Source organism: Cyanistes caeruleus, chromosome 22 (assembly GCF_971803275.1).
Source record: "Cyanistes caeruleus chromosome 22, bCyaCae1.hap1.1, whole genome shotgun sequence".
NCBI lineage: Eukaryota > Metazoa > Chordata > Aves > Passeriformes > Paridae > Cyanistes > Cyanistes caeruleus.
In genome coordinates this window covers 1,516,546-1,537,104 of record NC_141722.1, presented here as the reverse complement: position 1 = coordinate 1,537,104, position 20,559 = coordinate 1,516,546, and the positions used below count along the sequence as shown (strand labels likewise).

Genomic DNA, 20,559 nt, shown 5'->3' with positions numbered 1-20,559 from the left:
TGGCACAGAAAAAAGCAGTGGATGAGATCCCAAGGGCTCCAAAAGGCAGCTGCAGGGGGTAAAAATTCCTAAAACCTTCATGGCCCTAAGGCAGTCATGGCCAGGCATGAATCCACCAGTATCTTCTCTGCTGGTTGCCCTCTCCAGGGTTTCTCTTATTCCTGCACACCTTCCCCTCAGGCTCCCATCTCCCTCCCACCCTGGAGCCCCTCTAACCATTTTCTCCCCACTCGAGCAAAGTGATATTCCCCTTTTTCCCGGGGGGAAATCCCAGGAGTTCCACAGCTCCAAACTATTCTGGTGTCAGAAAAACACCTGTCTGGTGGCAGGAAAAAGGAGAAACGGGGTGGGTGATGCTGGGATGGGCAGGGTGATGCCACCACCTGTCACTGGGACATCTGGGACCACCTCCAGTGTTAATCCTGCAGATGGTCAGGGTCCCACCAAGCTCATGTCCAAGGAAGCTCAAAGAAACCCACTGCTGGCCATGGCAGGGGTGATGGAGCTGCTGGGTGGGTAGAAATCACGGGCTTAATTAATTAACTAATTAATAATTCCAATCATTAAGGTTGGGGAGGCTCTCTAAAGTCTCCAAGCTCGACCATCAAGCCAGCACTGCCAGGTCTGCTCCCAAGGCACTGCTGCAGGCCATGTGAGTCCTGTCCTTGAAAACAGGTTTCCCTTTGTTTTACCTTGTGAGGAAGATTAATACTTTTCAATTTTTAAAAGGCTTCCTGTCTATTCACTGGACTCCATGAAGAAGAATAAAATAAAATAAAAATATGTAAAAATTCCGGTATTTTGAAATGTTAAAAACCACTCTGCCAGGCCAGGCCATGTCATTTTAATACCCCTGTGATTGTGTGTGTTTCCCTGCCTTACCTGCAAGGGGAAATCATCATTTCCAAGGGCTTTTGCTAGAGGCACGAGGTGGATTATCAGACCTGTGTCCTTCGTTTAGCAATAATAACCATTAAACTCCTTGTTGCTATGGGGCTGCAATTTCCAGAGGCGATCCCCATTATGGGAGAGCTGGCTGCTGGCAAGCAGTTAATGAGAGAGCTTTGAAACAGCTCAGTGAAAACCCAGCTCCCTGCAGGCTTCAGAGCAGCTCTGAAAGAGGAGAGGGAGCCAAATCTGGCTCCAGCTGGGACAGCCCTGGTGTGGGGTGGTGGAGGATTTGCTGCTGATGCACAGGCTGAGGGAAGCTCCTGTTGGAGGCAGCAGAGGGGATTTTCTGCAGAGATTGGTCATAGAATTGAAGAATTCCAGACTGGTTTGGGTTGGAAGGGATCTTAGAGCTCATAAAGTCCCAGCCCTGACATGGCAGGGACACCTTGGTGTCTCCAAGCCCTGTCCAGCCTGGCCTTGGGCACTGCCAGGGCTCCAGGAACATCCACAGGTTCTCTGGGTACCTTCACAGCCAGGAATTCCTTCCCAAAATCCCACCCATCCCTGCCCTCTGGCAGTGGGAAGCCATTCTCCCTCGTCCTGTCACTCCATCCCTTGTCCCAAATGCTTCTCCAGCTCTCCTGGAGCCACCCCATGATATAGATATAGATATAAATATGAATAAATGAGAAATTAAAAGCAAATGCACATGCTCTAAAAAGGCAGACCTGGGCTATGCAAACTAGTTCTTAGAAAAGTTGGAATACACATTAAAACCCCACAGCAAAGTGGGATAAAAGGGGTGTTCCAAAGATACCTGGTGTGCTCCTGGCAGTGCTCTTGGCCATTTTAACCCTTTGCTTTATTATCTTTGTCTCCCAATTGTCTTTTTGTTTATATTAAACCTTTTATAATTTATTAAGGGAGTGATGCTGGTTTTTCACGTTTCCTCTCAGGCTCCTGACTCTTGTTTTGTGATTCCCTGAGCTGGGCAGTGACAGCAAAGGCACTGCTGGCCACCCCCTGCTCTGCCACCTGAGCCACTGCCACTAATCCTGGACACAGGAACGTGCAGCTGGAGCCCCTCTGGAACTCTGCTCCATCTTTTGACTTCCAAATCTCACTTCAGCTGCACAAAAACCGTGGATAAAATGAGCCAGCTGGTAACGGGACACAAAGGCTGACAATGGTGCCTGGGAGGACACAAAGGACACCCAGTGGGACAACAAAGTCCTGGCTGGGCTCTGCAGTGTGGGGCCCTGGGAGGGGGAGATCCCCCCTCATCCCCATCATGGTTCAAAGGAGAGAAGGGCAATTAGAGCTGGAAATTACCTTCCTGTGCCACTGTGAGAGCCTGACAGCCCAGGAAGGAGGGGACAGTGCAGCCCAGCTTGTCCCTGGGATGTGTCACTGCTCTGCTGGCATCAGACAGTGCCTGGACCGCTGAGAGCCTCCCCTTGTTCATTTTCTAATTCCTTCTTTAACATCTGATTCATCTGCTCAGACTGTTTGGTTTGAGGTGCTTTTTCTTCCTGCCAATAAAAAAATCTGAGCAGAAAATGTCCCCATGGGTCCCCTCCAGCCAGCAAAACCAGACCTTGTTCCCTGTGTGGGGACCTGCTCTGAACCAGGGGCTGAGCAGCAGCTGGGGCCTTTCTGGAGATCTGTAAATGCATCTTTTGGCAGGAAAATGGCAGGGATACCCTTCAGGGCAGAGAGATTGAGGATCAATACTGAGAGAAAGCTGTGGGGGAGAGTTTTCGCCTGTGTGCCAGAATTATTGGGGGTAGAAAGGACCTTAAAGATCATTTTATTTCAACCCTCTGTCATGGTTGTGGTGATGAGAGAGCCTTGGCTGGCAGCAGAACTCCCACCCAGCTGCCCACTTCCCAAAAAATTTGGGGAATAAAAGGGGGCAAGAAAACTGATGGGCTGGGATAAGATGGGGAAGTCACCAATTACTGTCACAGGTTAAAACAGACACAATCTGGGGAAAGGTAAATTAATTTATTGCCTTAAAATTTGAGTTAGTGGGAAACAAAAAGGCATCAAACCAACATGTTTCCTCTTCACTCCTCAGTCCTTTCTCATATTCAGTTTTGCTTCTTCACTCCAAACTCCCCTAATCAGCCCCCTCCAGGAAAAAGCGGTGCAAGGGACATTGAGGGCAGCAGGTCAAGGTCAGCACAAAGTGGTTTCTTCGTTTTTCTCCTTCCTCCTCGCCTTTCCTGTGCTCCAGCACGGGAACCCCACGGGCTGCAGGAAAACCTCCAGCAGTGTGGTCCTTCAGGGGCTGTGTTTCCTTCAGGAATATCCATTTGCCCTGGAGTGGCTCTCCATGGGATGCTGTGTGAGGAGGATCTGCCATGGCACGGTCCCCTCCACACTGCAGGGGACATCTGCCCTGGTCTGAGTCCTCCTTGGGCTGCAGGGAAAATCTTCATCCCCATGGAGCCCCTCCTGCTCCTCTTTCCCTCCCCACTTCGCTCTTCCCTTCTCCTCCCATCTGGAATTTTCTCCCAGACATTTTCTTCCCACATTTGCACGGTGAGGCTTCACAGGTGGGCTCAGCCTTGGGCTGGGAGCTGACTGGGACCAGCCCCCCACTGCATCCCCCAAACCCTTCCTGTGCAAGCCCATGTGGGATGGCAAGCTGCATCCCCAAATTCAGCCAGGGAAATGGGGTGGGAGAGGAAGCCAAGGAGAAGAAGGAGGTCCTGGAAGCAGGAGAAGAGATGTGGGGGTCCCAGCAGGGAGGGAAGGGGCTCTGTGTGGGGGGAATTTCCCACACTGCTGATTTCCAAAGTGTCTGCATTAGTCACCTTCGTGCCAAAGGTTGTTTCTGGGCAGGGATGGAAAAATAATTCAGCTGGAGAGAGCCTGATGGGCGTTCTGGCTCTCTGCTCCAGGACAAGCTGTGTAAAATACCTGGTGTTCCTTGGCTCCAGTGGAGACAGATGCAGCCAGCCTGGGCAGATTTTTTTGCTGATCTGCAGCTGAGGCAGGGGAGAAGCCTGAAAAGCCCTCAGCCAGCTGTTTGTTTTGGTCATATCCCACTGATTCCTGGTCAGAGCTATCCCACAGATTGACCTTTGGTGTTATGAAACACAAAATCCTCTGGCTGCAGTCCCTGGTTGATGTTCCCTCCTGGCTGTGGCTCCCTGGGTCACAGGGATGCCCTGGGAAAAGGAGGGAGAAGCTGCCCTGGGAACCACAACATCTTCTGAGGTTTTTCTAAGCTGGGACCCAGTGTAAAACCATTCAGTGGAGGCCACTCTCAGGCCCCCCCAAAGGATGGGTTGAGAAATATCAGTTAATAAGTAAGTTTTAAATCAGAATAGGTCACTCAGAGTTATAACACTGTGCGGTTTAGCTGCTTGCTTAGCTTTCCTTTCTTAGCCTGAGTAGCTGGATTTGCAGAAGCCTCAAGTCACAAGCTCTGAACTCTCACCCAGATGTGCTTTTGGGTGGAATGGAGTTCATTTTCCCAGTCATTTCCCTGGTAGCTGGTACAGAGCAGTGTTTTGAATGCAGGAGGAGAATAACACTGATAACACACTGATGTTTGAGCTGCTGCCCAATGCTTTCCCTAAATGAGGAAGGCTTTGTGCTCCCGAGCTCTGCTGGCTCAGCGAGGGCTCAGGAAGCACAGAGCAGGAGATAAGGAACCTCCAGCCATCGGTGGCACCACAAGATGAGTCAATGTCCTGTGTGCATGGAGACAGAAAGAGTCCAGAAAGGTGTTAGAGGAGCCCAGACCAAAAATCACCACTGGAGGCACAAAGAGCACCAGCAGGGACAGAAGGAAATCAGAGCTCCCAGAAATGGGGAGTGACAAAACCGTGAGAAGCCTGAGCTGATCTAATTAGAGAGAAGGTCATCAGCAGCCCCATTCACCAAAATTTGGGAACAGCTCTGGGGGCACGGGCTCCACTGGGTATTTTGGGCACTGTCAGGTTCTGGGATGCTGTTGGAGATACTGGAATGAAGGGATGGAACTGGAATGTCCCTGCCTATGAAGATGTGAAGGAATAGGATGGCAGGTCCCCTGAGGTGCATAATCCCCCTGGATCTGGAATGTGAGTGGGTGCACAACCACACCTTCCTCTTTGGAGAGCATTTAGGATGTACTTTATAAAGAATAGAATAGAATAGAATAGAATAGAATAGAATAGAATAGAATAGAATAGAATAGAATAGAATAGAATAGAATAGAATAGAATAGAATAGAATAGAATAGATAGAATAGAATAGAATAGAATAGAATAGAATAGAATAGAATATTATATAATATATACAATAGATTTAAAATAATATAGTAATAATATAGTACATATTATGTAGTTAATATAATATAATATAATATAATATAATATAATATAATATAATATAATATAATATAATATAATATAATATAATATAATATAATATAATATAATATAATATAATATAATATAATATAATATAATATAATATAATATAATATAATATAATATAATATAATATAATATAATATAATATAATATAATATAATATAATATAATATAATATAATATAATATAATATAATATACTCCCCATCTCCCACTCTGCAGCTCTCCTGGAGCCAGGAGATCACCTCCAATCCTCCCTCTGGCTGCATCCCTGGACAGATGCTGAGCTGTTTGTGGAGGGGTGAGGCCTGGCCCGTTAATCTGTGCTCAGAGAGGCTGGCAGCTGGATTAGTGCTTCAGCTGCTCTCAACATCTGCAGCTGCAGGACAGCCCCAAATTCCTCAGCTGGAAGCCAGAGGTAGCAGCAAGGACGGTAAGAGCTCTTCTTGGGGGGTTGGGGATTGAATTGCTGCTGCCAGGTAGATGGATGAGGGAGATTTTATGGGAGATTTTGTGGGGAAGGTGGTGGTGTTGTTATTATCCTGGCACTTCCAGTCCTGTCACGCAGTCCCTTGGCTGTGGGGGTGATTCCCAGGGGTAAGGGGGTGTTGTTGGCTGTGGAGAGGGAACAAGGCAAAGGAGCCTGTGGAGAAGCCACAGTGAAAATGTGTCAGCTCTGAAGGGCTCAAAGCTTCAGTTTCTTGTGTTTGGAGGTGAAAGGGAAATGGGAAGCTTGGGATGCTGCCAGAGCAGAGGCAGAGAGAGCCAAGGTGTTGCTGAGGACTTTTGTGGTTACTGTGGTTTATCTCATGGAATGGTTTGGGTTGGAAGGGATCTTAAAGACCACCTCATTCCAGCCCCCATGTCCCTGTGTCATTTCTGTCCCCATGTCTGTCCCTGCAGCCCTGCTTACCTGAGCTGGGCTTTGTTTCTTGGGCCTCCATTACCTCTTTGCTTTGCTTTTTTCCTGCACCAACTCTGTTCTCTCCATCACAGGGGTTTGCAAACCCTCGATTTGTGGGGAGCAGAAGCCCAGGGGATGAGAAGAGCCTCCTGAGCAGCCATGGAGGGGTTACAGCTGCGGGTAAGGATCCCCTCATGCACCTCCCGCCATCCTCCAGGGTACCTGGCAGATCAGGGGGAAGAAATCCCAGCTCCATCCTCATCCTGGGAGCTGGGAATGACTGCCTTGTCTGTCACTGAGGGGGAACTCCAGGAGGCTTGCAGGATTAAGCCCAGAGAGTGCCTGAGCTCCCAGCTTAGCTCCCCACATCCCCTCCCCTTGAGCAGCTCCCGGGGCTGGCTGGAGGCACTCAGGGACTGTCCCTGTCCTGCTTAATCGCCTCCTGTTCAGATGTCAGGAGGAGATGAAGCTGCTATAAATAGATGGTGAAGCCCTCCTGGTTTCAGCTGTGATTCACACACATGGCACAGAAGCATTAGGAAGAATTAACATCCAATCTCTCGGGCACTTTCCTGTGCAAACGCCATCCTGTCCCTGTCACTTAAGCTCCTTTCCCAGGGGAGATCAGCAGCACTCTCTGGATGGGCCAAATGGATGGGGAAACCCAGAGCAGGACTCCTGGGGAGATAAACCTGGAGCAGGACCCTCAGGGAGATAAACCTGGAGCAGGATCCTTGTGGAGATAAACCTGGAGCAGGACCCTTGAGGAGATAAACCTGGAGCAGGACCCTCAGGGAGATAAACCTGGAGCAGGACCCTCAGGGAGATAAACCTGGAGCAGGATCCTCAGGGAGATAAACCTGGAGCAGGATCCTTGTGGAGATAAACCTGGAGCAGGACCCTCAGGGAGATAAACCTGGAGCAGGATCCTCAGGGAGATAAACCTGGAGCAGGATCCTTGTGGAGATAAACCTGGAGCAGGATCCTTGGGGTGATAAACCTGGAGCAGGATCCTTGGGGAGATAAATCTGGAGCAGGATCCTCAGGGAGATAAACCTGGAGCAGGATCCTTGGGGAGATAAACCTGGAGCAGGATCCTTGGGGAGACAAACCCCAAGTCCAGTGAGGGAGCAGCTCCTGCCCGTGACACGGAGCTGCCTTGGGGAGATGCTGAGAGCTCCTGCTCGCCCCTGCCCGAGGCTCAGGCTGGCCAGGATGAGGTTGTTGAGGTGCCCACATGCCTGGATGAGAGACAACAGCCTTTGGGACTGAGGCAGCTCCTGGATGTGGTAGGTGAGGGGCTGGGGGGTCTTCCTGGCTGTCCCCAATCCCTGCTGAGCTGTGCCTTGTGGGGCAGGGCAGTGGCCTGGGTGGTCCATGGGGAATTCCTGAGTTTTCTCCCCATCCCAATTTTGTAAATCTCAGCGGGGGGAAAAAGAAAGGTATCCTACTGCTAAGCTGTCCCCACGGGAAGCCGCGTGCGCTCATTCCTGCATGCGTTTGCATTCATTTGCATGTGATTAAGTGCTCAGTGTCCCCCTCCCCCTGCCTTGCTGTGTCTGTGCTGTGAGCAGCGACAGTCACAGAGGCACGGAGTGAGGGGGAAGCCATGGGAAGGTGAGAGCAGACAGGTCCTGGAGTGGGAATTGTGATGTGTGTTTGTAGGGATCTATCCATCTGCTTCGCCTGACGGCCTCCCAGCTGCAGGGGAGAAGTGGTGTTTTCCCTGAAAGGTGGTTTGGATGAATATTTCTCACACCTTTGGGTATCTGGTGTCCCATCAGTGAAGGAGAGATCCATATCTCTAGTCCGTGGTACTGCCAGGGGTTTTTTTGCATTCCCACTGGGAATTTCACAGGGAAGGAAAAAGAGCCACTCAGAGCACTCAGGATCCACATGAAGTAAATGAGTGAAGGATGAGTTTGGGCTAAAAGATGAGCTCAGAGTCGGTATTTGTGTCCTCTGTTAGTGGCCCAGTGAGTCTGGAGTCCGTGAGGTGAGGAACACACCAGAAAATAATCTTCTCACCTTGTTCTTTGGGACTCAGGAACCAGGGCTTCTCAGTGAGGCAGAAAAATGGCCAGAGGAACTGAAAATTGGTGGAGAAGTCAATGTTATTAAGATGTGACTAAATCCAAGAAATCCCATGACCACTCCAGGGCAGAGGGCCCCATCCCACCCCTCACTGCAGGAAAACATCCTTGAACACTGAGCCCTGCCAGTGTGAGGGGATTAAAGAGATCTCAGCACAGGCTTTTCCTTGAGTGATGGAATCTCCTGCCAAGCTAATGCCCTGAAAGAGGTTGGTATATCCAAACAAAAGTGGGATTGCTGTCAGGATGGCATTCCCCTATTTAGAAACACGTCAGGAATATGGACCTGGAGCACCCAGGCAGGCTCAGGTGTGAGTGGGGTCTGCAGGCACCTGCACAGTCTTCAGCCATCCCTGAATTTTAATTATCTTATGGAAGAACCTGACATAAGCTGCTTTCAGAAATGCCTGGCCAGGCAGAGGGCCTTCAGGAAAAATTATGATATATTTCTGTTATTATGCAGAAAGTGGAGCTGCAACCCAGAGTTCCAGTGAAGGCTGGAAAACCCAGCTGGATCCACAAGTCTGGGAGAGGCTCTGCAGATTCCCTGGCTGTGAGTGACAAGGCTCAGTTGATTTGCAGAAGCTTTTGCGTGAACTATCCTGTATCTCAAAAACAGGGGTGGGGGGGAGGGAGAAAAAAAAGGCTGTGTGGAAATCTAAAGGGAATATTTCAATCTGTCTGTCCTACAAGTGAGTCCAGACAACCTGAAACAGCTTAGGAATGTGGAGCATATTGGATGCAAATGGCAGGCCATATGTTTTATAACATTAATTGCCAAACTTTCAAAAGCACTCTCCTGACCTCCTGCAGGCAGTGAAGGAGCACAGCTCAGGCTCAGGCACCTCCTCATTTGTCATCTGTTCCTTGTTTTTCTTCAACATTGATCTGGTTCTCTCACCAACCTGGATGGTCTCCAGTGTTTTGAGAGCTGCACACACTCAAATATCAGCCAGTTTCCTAAAACATGGCATCTGTAAATGCCAAGCTTACAGATGGTACGTGATAGAATGGGATTTACAGGCACAACAGAGAAGGGTAAGGGCAGCACGGAGTGAAAAATTCCATCATTCATCTAGAAAAGCTGGATCTGCTCAGATGGTCTGGCTGGTGGCTGTCATGAACAGATGCTGGGCTCTGGAAAAGGGGGATGGAAAGATATCCAGGGATAAGTGGTGGTGAGAAGGGAGGAAGTGAGAGCTGTAACTGAGACTCCTGCCAGGCTGGGATGATGAGCTTCACCTGCAGGGAGGGGAGAAAGCAAAAGGAGCGAGCAGGGTTCCACAAGAACCAACAAGGAGAGGTGAGTGAGCGGCTCAGAGAGCTCACTGAAAGCCATCAAGTCATTTCTGGTTCCATGGGCTGGTTTGCCCTCCCCTGCTGCAGCAATGGTACTGAAATCACCCCAGAATCCCAGAACAGTTTGAAGACACCTTAAAACTCATCCCACTCCACCCCTTGCCATGGGCAGGGACACTTCCACCAGTCCTGTCTCTGCTTTATTCCCCAGCACAGGGGCCTCTCTCCCTGTGACACACACACAGGTGTTTTCTCTCCCCCATAACCCATTCCTTTTCCATTCCCAGCAGGCGCCCTGCAGCCGGAGCTTCCTCAAACTCACTGCCATGGAGGTGAAGTGGATCCACGTCCTGGTCATCCTCCTCTTCCTCCTCTCCGTGGCCATGACCGGCTGCTTCCTGTGGCAGTACAGCCTCCCCAAGGTGGAGCCCGGTGAGTAGAGGGGTTTTAACCTTGCCCAGGGTGTGGCACAGAGATTTGGAAGACCAGTAAAAGCTTTCTTCCCCTTTCTCCCCTGAGGAGCGCTTCCCCAGACATCTTTCCAGGGGGGCTAAACCCACTGCCAGAGCCTTGTGCAGCCCCAGTTCTTCACTCTCCCAGGCTGCAGAGTCGGTTGAAGCCCATCCCGTGTCCATCCCATGTGGGAATGAGCAATAACAGGGCACCAGAAATAATTCAGCGCTGTCCCTTCCCCGTGCAAAGCGTCCCTTAGGCCAAGAAAGCTTGTGGTGGCTGCTGGGTGAGGTTCAGGCTTCTCCATGTGTCTGTTGGAGTACACCTGTGTCACCCTGAACTGTTTTCCAGGTCCATCCGTGATGGAGGTGAGGTCAGAAGCCGTGCAGATGTGTCCCCGCTATCCTGAGCCGGTCCCGCTGGACCATCCCCTCCCCATCCTGAAGGAAGCACTGGAGAAGGTCTGTGGGGCTGGAGGGACCAGAGGGACACACAGCTCTTGGCTGCTTTTCTCCAGGGGTGCAGGGGAGATGGAGGATTTCACTGTTAGCGCTCAGGAACACACATAACCACGAATGTTTATATGAAGGTGCTTTATTTAAAGAGCTCTGGGTGTCAGGGGTACACAGACCCAAATCTGACCCGATTTGGGTTTTCAAGTTGAACATATTTTATCATTATGCAACTTACATATTAATTATTAAACTTACATTGTTCTATTGTATGCATTGTTTTCACCCAAGCGTGAATTTGTCGTGATTCCCCCTCAGCCCCCTAACATTGTTCCCCATGTTCTCTAAACAATAATTATATCTAATCAAATCTAACAATTCTATCATTTATCATATATTGATTATACAGATGCAGCTTGACCTGGTCTTTAGCAAGCACAAGGCCTAACATTTCCCAGGGCCTGCTTTTCCAAACCTAACTTTCTTCCTAAATCCCCGAATTTTCTAAGATTTTAAGACCTTTTACTATCATTACCACTGAGCATCCCTGGGGAAGGAGATGGGGAATTGAGGAGAACACGTGAACCTAGAAATGGATGTGTAAAACTCCTCCAGTGAGCAGTTCTCTTGCCCAGAGGGTGAGCTGGTTCATTCTTCTTCACAATGAGTGAAGAGCACGTCATTCTTCTACATAGTGGTCATGTAGACTGAAAAAGGACACGGGATAATTCAACAGAAGCAATTCTAGAAGAAACAGATAAACAAATATAAAAAAAATACCTTTTTTTTTTTTTTTTTTGCCAGAACACCGTTCATAGGATCACTCTCGAGTGATTTGGGATGATGAGGGTGGATGTTTCCATTGCTTGGTACAGACTGGATGCGTTGTAAAACCCTTCTTTTGGAAGTCCATGGTTTCCCTTCCCTCCCCAGGTGGATCAGATGCTGCGGCAGAAGATGCACAGCTCCGGCCTCCCGGCCATGTCAGCCATCGTCATCTACAACGACACCGTGCTCTGGACGGGCAATTTCGGGAAGAAGAACGGCTCTGACCCCACCTCAGGGCTGCCCAATGAATACACCATCTACAGGTGAGACACCTGGCGCAGGTGGGAGAGCCAGGAAAGGAAAAACACACCAACAGAGAGCTGATACCCGGAACAGAGACACCGTCACAACCTGCAGGGCCATGCAGGGAGCTCTGCTGGATCGTGCTTTGTGAGGAAAAAGAGAATTCCCAGATTGCATGCTGGGGGTTTAATGAGTTACTTTGGGTTTATTTATGTATTTTTTTCATTTGATCCTGAGAATATTTTAAACTGGAATAGCAGTGATCCTAAAGAACCTGAAAACATACATTCCTTACGTGGGAATGGCTGCATGTCCAGGGCACAAACCTGAAGACCAAGAGCTGGCACAGATTTGGAGATCAGGGAGGAAACAATGTCACAGGGTTCAAAAAATAATACTAAATGTCAGTTTAGGAAAAAACTGATTTTTGGGATTAATATCTACTGAACATGTCAAGTAGACCCATAAGCTTATTCATCGTTCCAGTGAAGTCAAATTCATATTGGCTGTCATTTTTTTAGGTTAAGACAGAACCAAGCTGTTAATTGTTGTGCTAAAAACCAAAAAGAAAGAGGAAGGAAATGCTTCCTCCCTCTAAAGATCAGTTTTCAGTGAATTGTAACTGTGCTAAGAAACATGGGCTGCATTCTGACTGTGACATTTTCTCAGAGTGAACGATTTTGGACAGTTTCAGCAGCTGTGATTTTTTCCAAAACGGGTTCCTTCCCAATCTGTATAACGGTAAAACAACCTCCTGCTGTTTTTCCTCCAGAACCACCGAATTATTTGGATTGTAAGGGACAACCCAAGGGGGTTCCAACCCCGCACCAGGGTCCAGGAGTCAGGGCCACGTCCCTGGGTGGGCTCGAACCACCAACCTTTCGGTTAACAGCCGAACGCGCTGACCGATTGCGCCACGGGGACGGCCTGGGTGGCCACAAAACTGGGAAAACCTGGAATTTTGGGGCAGTTTGGTAGTGCTGGGTGAATGCTCCAGCTTGATGATCTGAAAGGTCTTTTCTGACCTAAATGGTTCTGTGATTTTAGCCTTAAAATTCCAGTAAACTGCTGGAGGGGTTTGATGGTGTTTGCTAAGCAGTAATTTACAGTTTTGTTGTTTTATGAATGCCAAGTGAATGGAAAGAGATCAGCAGCCCACTGCACTGCTGGGGACAGACAGAGGTTATGTTGCAGCTTATAAAGATTCAGATTTAAGGATATTAATTCAGACTTCCTACCTGTATTTTAGCAATTCCCTCTGGAATGAGCAAAAATAAAATATAAATTCTTTTAAATAATAAATATAAATAAATGTAAATAGAAATGTAAATGTAAATATAAATATAAAATAAAAATTAAAAATAAAATATAAAATAAAATATAAAATATATATATTAAATATAAATAAATATAAATACAAACATAAATATTAAAAATAAAATATAAAATAAAATATAAACTATAAAAATAAAATATATACTATATAATATATAAATAAAATATAAAATTAAATATAAAGTATATAAATTAAATATAAATATAAATATAAATAAATATAGATACAAATATAAATATTAAAAATAAAATATAAAATAAAATATAAAATATAAAAATAAAATATATACTATATAATATATAAATAAAATATAAAACAAATTATAAAATATAAGTATAAATAAATCGAAATATAAACAAAATATAAAATATAAAAATAAAATATAATATATAAAATATAAAAATAAAATATAATATATAAAATATAAAAATAAAATATAAAATTAAATATTAAATATATAAATTAAATATAAAAATCAAATCATGGTGATCTTTTCTTTCCTCTTGATTCATGGGCTTCTTGATGCTAAATTTCTCCAAATGTTTTTTCCCCTAACAGAATTGCCAGCGTCTCCAAGATCTTCCCCACCATCATGTTGTACAAGATGTGGGAGGAAGGAAAAGTGACATCCCTGGATGACCCACTGGAGCGTTATGCCCAGAACTTTGTTATCAAGAACCCTCTGGGGAGGCTGAAGGACTCAGAGCAGAGATACACAGCGGACGGGCTGGTGTTTTTGGAAAAAGGCTCGATGCCACTGAAGCCATCCCCGGTCACCCTGCGCAGAATGGCCAGCCAGCTCTCAGGTGAGCTCCCTGAGTGTCCCTCTCTGCCCTGGAAACACCAAAGAGGGGGCAGAGCATATTGCAGGAGTTAAAAAAATGCTGCTGGGAGGCTCTTTCCCAGTCTGGACCCCGTGAAATTCCCAGGGAACAGGCAGGGCTCTTGGAAACAGGGAGTCAGCAACTTCAGGGGTGCTCAAAGGGAACCCTTGTCCAGGACACTTGCCAGGAAAGGGGCTGAGGTGAGGAGCTTTCTTTCCCCTGCAAGGTGAGCACAGGTTCCTTTCATGTGAGCAGAGATTCCTTTCAGGTGAACAGATTCCTTTCAGGTGAACAGATTCCTTTCAGGTGAACAGATTCCTTTCAGGTGAGCAGATTCCTCTCAGATGAGCACAGATTCCTTTCAGGTGAGCACAGATTCCTTTGAGGTGAGCACAGATTCCTTTCATGTGAGCAGAGATTCCTTTCAGATGAACAGATTCCTTTCAGGTGAGCAGATTCCTTTCAGGTGAGCAGATTCCTTTCAGGTGAGCAGATTCCTTTCAGATGAACAGATTCCTTTCAGGTGAGCAGATTCCTTTCAGGTGAGCAGATTCCTTTCAGGTGAACACAGATTCCTTTCAAGTGAGCACAGATTCCTTTCAGGTGAGCACAGATTCCTTTCAGGTGAACAGATTCCTTTCAGGTGAGCACAGATTCCTTTCAGGTGAGCAGATTCCACTCAGGTGAGCACAGATTCCTTTCAGGTGAGCACAGATTCCTTTCAGGTGAGTACAGATTCCTTTCTCCATGGTACCATGACTTGAAACCAGGCTCCAATTGCACACCAATGTTTTGTACTCCAGCCCCAAGTGCTCTCATTTTGCTGAGATGTAGAGTTGAGGGTCAAACCTCTTTGCTTTGAATAGAAAGACTTTGATTGCTGTGCTAAATTTAGCTGTCAGTGTGGTTCCTGATCCGGGATTCCTGGGCTATTAATAGCTTGGCACTTGCTGTCAGAGAAGTGTTAATCTGCTGCTACCTTCAGAATTGGGGAACTCCTACATGAAGGGAGAAGGGACTCACAGGACTAAGAACTTTAACCTGCCTCAGAAACAAAGCTGCTAAGACTTGACTGAGGGATTACAAAATGTGGTGGCCAAAGACACTGTGCTGATATCACAGCTGTGGTATTTTGGTTAATCTCTGTGTAACACTTGCATTTTTCCAGATCGGAATAAATGCCCTAAAATTAGGATTTAAAGTCAAAATAGAATGTCTGCAACTTACAGGACCTCAGGATGGGGTATAGCACCATTTGAAGCAAGCCAATATGAAAATGAGGGCTCCCCAAGATGAAGTGAAACCTGGAAAGAAGCAGATGAACAACCCAAAGTGGCCACTGGCCACATCCCTGCCCAGCCCCTCTCCCTGCAGTCAAGGTGTGGCTCTACCCAGCCTGATGAAGCAATTCTGCCTGGTAAAGCTGCTCTGACTGCTCCTGTCACCCAGGGAGGTGTGAAATGCACCCCAGAAATGTTGTAAGGAGTATAAATCAAAAGAGTAGCTGGTCATGGCATAATTCCATGTACTGTGCAGCCCTTCCACTGCTCCCATCACCGTGCTGGATTTCTGCCCCTGCTCAGCTCCTTTTATGCTTCTACGTATTTTTGGATTTTAGAATGTGGCCCAAATTTCCCAGAGCACCCCCACAGGACACACCAACCCTTGGACCTTGACAATTCAGCAGAAGGAGATGCACAGTTTCCACATCCCAACTGCAAATCAAAGGAACGCTCCCGGTTCCGCTTCCCGTTTGCCGCGTGTCAAACCCCAAAGAGGAAAAAGTTCTGCTTAGCACTGGGATCAAAGGCACTGCATGACACGTTGTAAAGCAGGTTTCATCTAAATTCTTCCTGTGGAAGCTGATCTGTAATAGATCCTCATTATCTGGGCTCTCCACTGCACATTTACAAAAGTAACTCCAAAGGTTTTTCTCCTCAGCACTCGATGGTCCCGTTGCTGGAGGGAAGCTCCAGCTTGTTAAGAGCGTGATTTTCAAATCCACAGGAATGACAGGATGGGATGCGATTGTAAATTATTAACAACCTGCTTGTCACTTCAATTAGCAGCCCACGAGGTAGAAATCAATGGCTCTGGATTATATTACGCTCTGGTTTATCGTTTCCAATGAACCTCAAGGAGACTGGTGAACTCTCCCACTGCTCCAGCGTTTTCTTTGCTGCCACTGGGGCAAGTATGAAATGAAGGAGCCCATTGTCCACTGGAAGATGTCAGTGCATCTCTTCTCTGCTCCTGCAGCTGCACAAATAACCCCAGAGCAGGGGCAGAAGCAGTGCTGTCACTCCAGCCCAAATGCCAAGTTCAGGCCAGCTGAAGAAAACGGGTGTTGCTGCCAGGAAAAGAAATTGGCCTCGTTCAGCTTTGCCAGGATGCAGGACAAGAGCAGAAGGCCTCAAGCTGCACCAAGGGATGCTCAGATCCCATATTAGGAATCAGATTTTCAGAGGAAGATTTGTAAAGCGTTGGAGAAGATTGGGAAGAAAGGGAAGTGGTGGAGTCACCACCCTGGGAGGCATTAAAAAAACATGAGGAGTAGCACTTGGGGACGTGGGTTGATGGTTGGATTCCGTGATCTTGGAGGGCTTTTCCAACCTTAGTGAATCCATGATTAAGACACGGTCTCTGAGCACACAGTTGTGAGTCGTTTTCCTGTCAGAGACATACATTTCCCAATTCCCTGCCAAAACTCCGCATCAAAGCAAGTTGCAAATTGGCAGCAAGGATTCCGTTCCAAAAGTGATCCAAGTTCTGGCCTAGGCAAGCCATAGATCCTGCGAAGAGGAGCTGGGGTGATTCAAAAATCAGGATGTTATCACAAAACTTGGCAGGTCTCTCCAGACTTTCTGCAAAAGTTCAATTCACTGCAGTCTGGCTCATTTCTTTCTGATGGTACAAAATGGCCTTGTGGCTCACTTTGGCTTTTGAAGGCACAAAATGACCCTGAACTACGCAATCCTTTTATCTTTATACTTATTTTTATCCAATTAACAGTTGACACATAAATTATTTTCCTTAATGACCCAATGACCCATCACCTGTGTGCTGCACTGTGGCATTTTCTATCCAATCACCTACTACTACCCAAAAACCTCTAGAAGAAGAAAATGAAGAAGAAAGAAGAAGGAAAATAAACATTCTAAATCCTCCATCTTGCCTTCTGCTTTCTAAACCGTTTTAAACTCTAAACTTTAACTTTTTCACCCAGTGACTTTAAGACTTTTCACGTATCACCATGAAAACGCGTTCATAGATTTCATAAAATCGTATGAAATTCAATGTTCTCCTGGATCTCAGGTATCAGAAACAGACTGCAGCACACCCCACGGTGCTCCCATTTTTCCATTGAAGCTTTCCTTTGTTCTCCCTTCACCAGAGACATCATTTCCATGATTTCTCCCTCTCTTTGCCACAGGTCTGCCCAGGAGGCTGCGATCCACCAGCCTGCTCTGGAAGGGCAACACGCAGGATGCCCTTGCTCTGCTCAAAGACGACGTCCTGGTGGCTGACCCAGGAACCAGGTCAGATATTTTTATTTAGGAGCTTTTGGTTCTGGATGTGTTCTCCACCCTCAGCCCCATCCCCAGCCCCCGTGGGTAAAAGGCAGCCATTCCCAAAAAAACCTCCCTCTGTTAGAGGCTGGAAAAAAAAAAAAAGACTGTTGGAGGTTGGATTAATTTTTTAAGCCCAGATGAGCCAAATTAAACTGCTGAAGTTCACTTAATGAGCCTAAAGTGATGCAAGTTTTCAAAAGTGGAGAGGCACTTTAATTTAAACGGTTTAAATCATCACAGGTTTCAGTTAAAATCATGTCTGTGGTGAGCTGTGTGTCTCTAAATTATCTAAAAGGTCTGTGAATGCTTGTTTTAATTCCTGTAGCCAGTTAAAAGTCTGTTACCTGGGTTGCAAACACTCAAAATATCATGGAATCACAGAATCCCAGACTGATTTGGGTTGGAAGGGACCTTAAAAGGATCTTTTTCCACCCCTCTGCCATGGGCAGGGACACCTTCCACTATCCCAGGTTGCTCCAAACCCTGTCCAACCTGGCCTTGGACACTTCCCCATAGCCTTCAACAGGATCCAGTGCACAGCAGATGAAGGAAAGGATTCAAACTAACTGGGAAGAAACTTCCTAAGACTGCAAAATTGTTTGGTCATTAATTACAGTCTGAGATAATTCACCCAGGGTGGCTGAGGATCTGCCAGTCACTTGTGTTAGTTCTGTCCCACGTCATTACAACAGATATTCCTTAAATGAGTTTAGGATTTTTAATACCATCATCTTCTTTGGTATTTTTATTTTATTTATTTATTATATTTATTTTATTTATATTTATTGTAACTTATCTCTAATGGTACCTTTATTTTATGATCCCCATAAAGATAAATAAAGATATCCTATATAAAGATAGTCTCTCAACACCTTATTAATTGATACGTTGGGAGTTTTCACTCTCTCTCCTTGTTCCTGGTTTTATTCCCCAGCTAACAGATGATTCTTCTCAAAAGAAGTTCCAATTCACTGATATAGATGTTTTAACACATTTTTCTGTGTTGAAATTCAGCTCCATTTCAGACGCAAGGTTTTACATACAGAATGTGCTTAGTCTTAGGGTAAGAATATATATGCTCACCAAGCTTTTATTCAATTAAATGGGCTGGAAAAGGTTGAAGTGGTACCAAATTTATGATCTAAATAGGTCTCAACGAGATGTGTGGCTTCACACAATTAAAAAAACCAACAGGGTTGAAAATATAACGAATTTTGAAAACGTATTTTAAAAAACATGACCCTTCATGTCTTCATGCCATTAAACTTCATTCAAGTGTGAAGACTTAAATCACTTCATGGTTATTAAAGCCTGGAGTAGTCGGGTTTCTTTAATGACTCCACGTTGCTGGATGCTGCTTTGTGGGCTTTTAAGTGCTTTTTAAGTGCTTTTACCATCTTAAGTTAGCTTAGGTATCTAAGTGATTATCCCATGGCAAATCCCCAAAGAGGTTTACCCGGGATTTTGAGACCTTTAAGGTGAGCACCTGGAACTCTTAAAAAGAATGGATGGTGAACAATTATAAACAGCAAGTCAGGTTATGCAAATATAGAGGGGTTGTTTCTTTTCCATCTTCAACTCTCTCTGCACACCAGGGCTGAACAGCTCTGCTGATATTCCTGTAAAACATTTATTTTCCTTGATTTAACAGCAAATCATGGCAACAACACACGGCTTTTCTCTGTCTCCCTTGCATCTGTCATTCCATAAAATGTGAATTTTCCCCCTAAAGAAGAGAGGGGGAAAGAAGAGGCCACTTGGTGTCGTATCACCGATGAAAATCTGATCCCAATATATTCCTCTTCCTTCCCAGATGCCACTACAGCAACCTGGCCTTCTCCCTGATGGCTCACGTGCTGGCTGACCACGCTGCCGACGGGCAGTACCAGCGCTGGGTCTCGGAGAACATCCTGGACCGCCTGGGCATGGAGGACACCGGCTTCGACATCACGGCGCCCATCCGCTCCCAGATGGCCGTGGGCTTCTACGGCAGCCAGCAGCCGGCCCCGCTCTACGACCTGGGCTGGTACCGGCCCTCTGGCCAGATGTACTCCACGGCTGCCGACCTGGCCAAGCTGGCCATGGTCTTTTTGGGCACTTACCACCGCCGGCTGCTGGAGCCTGACACGGTGAAGACGATGCTGACGCCCCTGTTGAAATGCTCCACTGAATACTTCGCCAACAAGACGGGCACGCCCTGGGAGATTAACGAGCAGCTGGGGTATGATGTTGTCAGGAAGGATGGGGACCTTGATGGTTACTCAGCCACCTTCTCTCTCATCCCCAAGCTCCGCCTGAGCTTCATCGTGCTGATGGCGGGGCCCAGACCTCAGGGTGGGGACATTGTGACTCAGACATACGAGTATCTCATCCCTGCCATGGAGACAGCCTTCAGAGAGGCCGACAAAAGCTTGGTTCCTCCTCCAAACCCAATCCCTTATGTTGGCTACTACACCTATTCCAACCTGACTTTCTATGAGATCAAAGTTGGAATGGGTGGGGTGCTGGTCATGCAGCAGTTCGGGCCTCACGTGGAAGAGCTGATCCCTGAAAAGTATCGGACAATCAAGCTCCACCACCTGGAAGACCGTGTTTTCCAAGTCGTTTTCGACAAGGAATTCCCATGTGTTCTGCACCTGGGCTCTGCCTCCATCTCACTGGAGACGCAGAACGGGCAGCTCTTTAACTTCTACCCCTTCGACCGCAAGGGTTTGTCCCCCGGCTTTGACGCCCCGGGGCTGAACACCTACAACGTGGTGCGTGTCCTGCGCAAGCCCGTGTTCTACAGCTAAACATTCCCTGCTCCTCCCTCCCCTCCCGGGAGCTGCCTCCAAATCTGTGTCTTACCAGACTCTCCTGCCCGCGTGGCTTCGTGGATGCCATTCTAAAGGGAAGGGTGGAGGCAAATGACTCTTTTGCCAAACAAATCCTCCCCGTTTTTAAGACTGCTTTTAATGACTTGTCACTGGACCCCAGCAGTGCACGACAGGCCTGATGGCAGCTGGAGATACCTGCAGGAAAAAGAGGTTGGGAATGTGCTGGATGGATGTGTTTGGATGCCATTAAAAAAAAAAAAGCCAAGCACTGAAGTGTCCACTCTTGTATTGTCTGTTTGATGACCACTGTGGTGATCAGCTGCTATCATCCAAGGGCTGAGAATTTCCTGGGTCTCTCAGAAAATGTCTCTTCATCAGCCCAGGGATTTTTCCAGGGCTTTTTTTTTATTTCCTGACTTGGAGCAAAGCTTATCTCAACAAAGCCTGGCTCACCCTGGGAAGGGGAACCCTTCCCT

At 46.9% G+C, this 20,559-nt stretch overlaps 1 protein-coding gene and 1 non-coding gene across 3 annotated transcripts; one reads left to right on the top strand and one right to left on the bottom strand.

The window, feature by feature from the left end:
- Positions 1–4,482: 4,482 nt before the first annotated feature.
- LACTBL1 (lactamase beta like 1) lies at positions 4,483–20,351 on the top strand. 2 transcript variants are annotated; one of them, XM_086860432.1, is made up of 10 exons: positions 4,483–4,970; positions 5,486–5,696; positions 6,260–6,347; positions 8,724–8,813; positions 9,850–9,991; positions 10,364–10,473; positions 11,398–11,555; positions 13,430–13,677; positions 17,129–17,234; positions 19,081–20,351. In XM_086860432.1, exons 3-10 carry the CDS (start codon positions 6,327–6,329, stop codon positions 20,057–20,059), a joined length of 1,854 nt encoding a protein of 617 aa, XP_086716558.1. In that variant the 5' UTR covers positions 4,483–4,970; positions 5,486–5,696; positions 6,260–6,326; the 3' UTR covers positions 20,060–20,351. The 2 variants fall into 2 exon arrangements, with proteins under 2 accessions (XP_086716558.1, XP_086716559.1); XM_086860433.1 differs by lacking the exon at positions 8,724–8,813 and having other exon boundaries at positions 4,525–4,970; positions 9,847–9,991.
- TRNAN-GUU (transfer RNA asparagine (anticodon GUU)) lies at positions 12,386–12,459 on the bottom strand. The gene has a single exon. It is a non-coding gene; the product is annotated as a tRNA-Asn (tRNA).
- Positions 20,352–20,559: the final 208 nt, after the last annotated feature.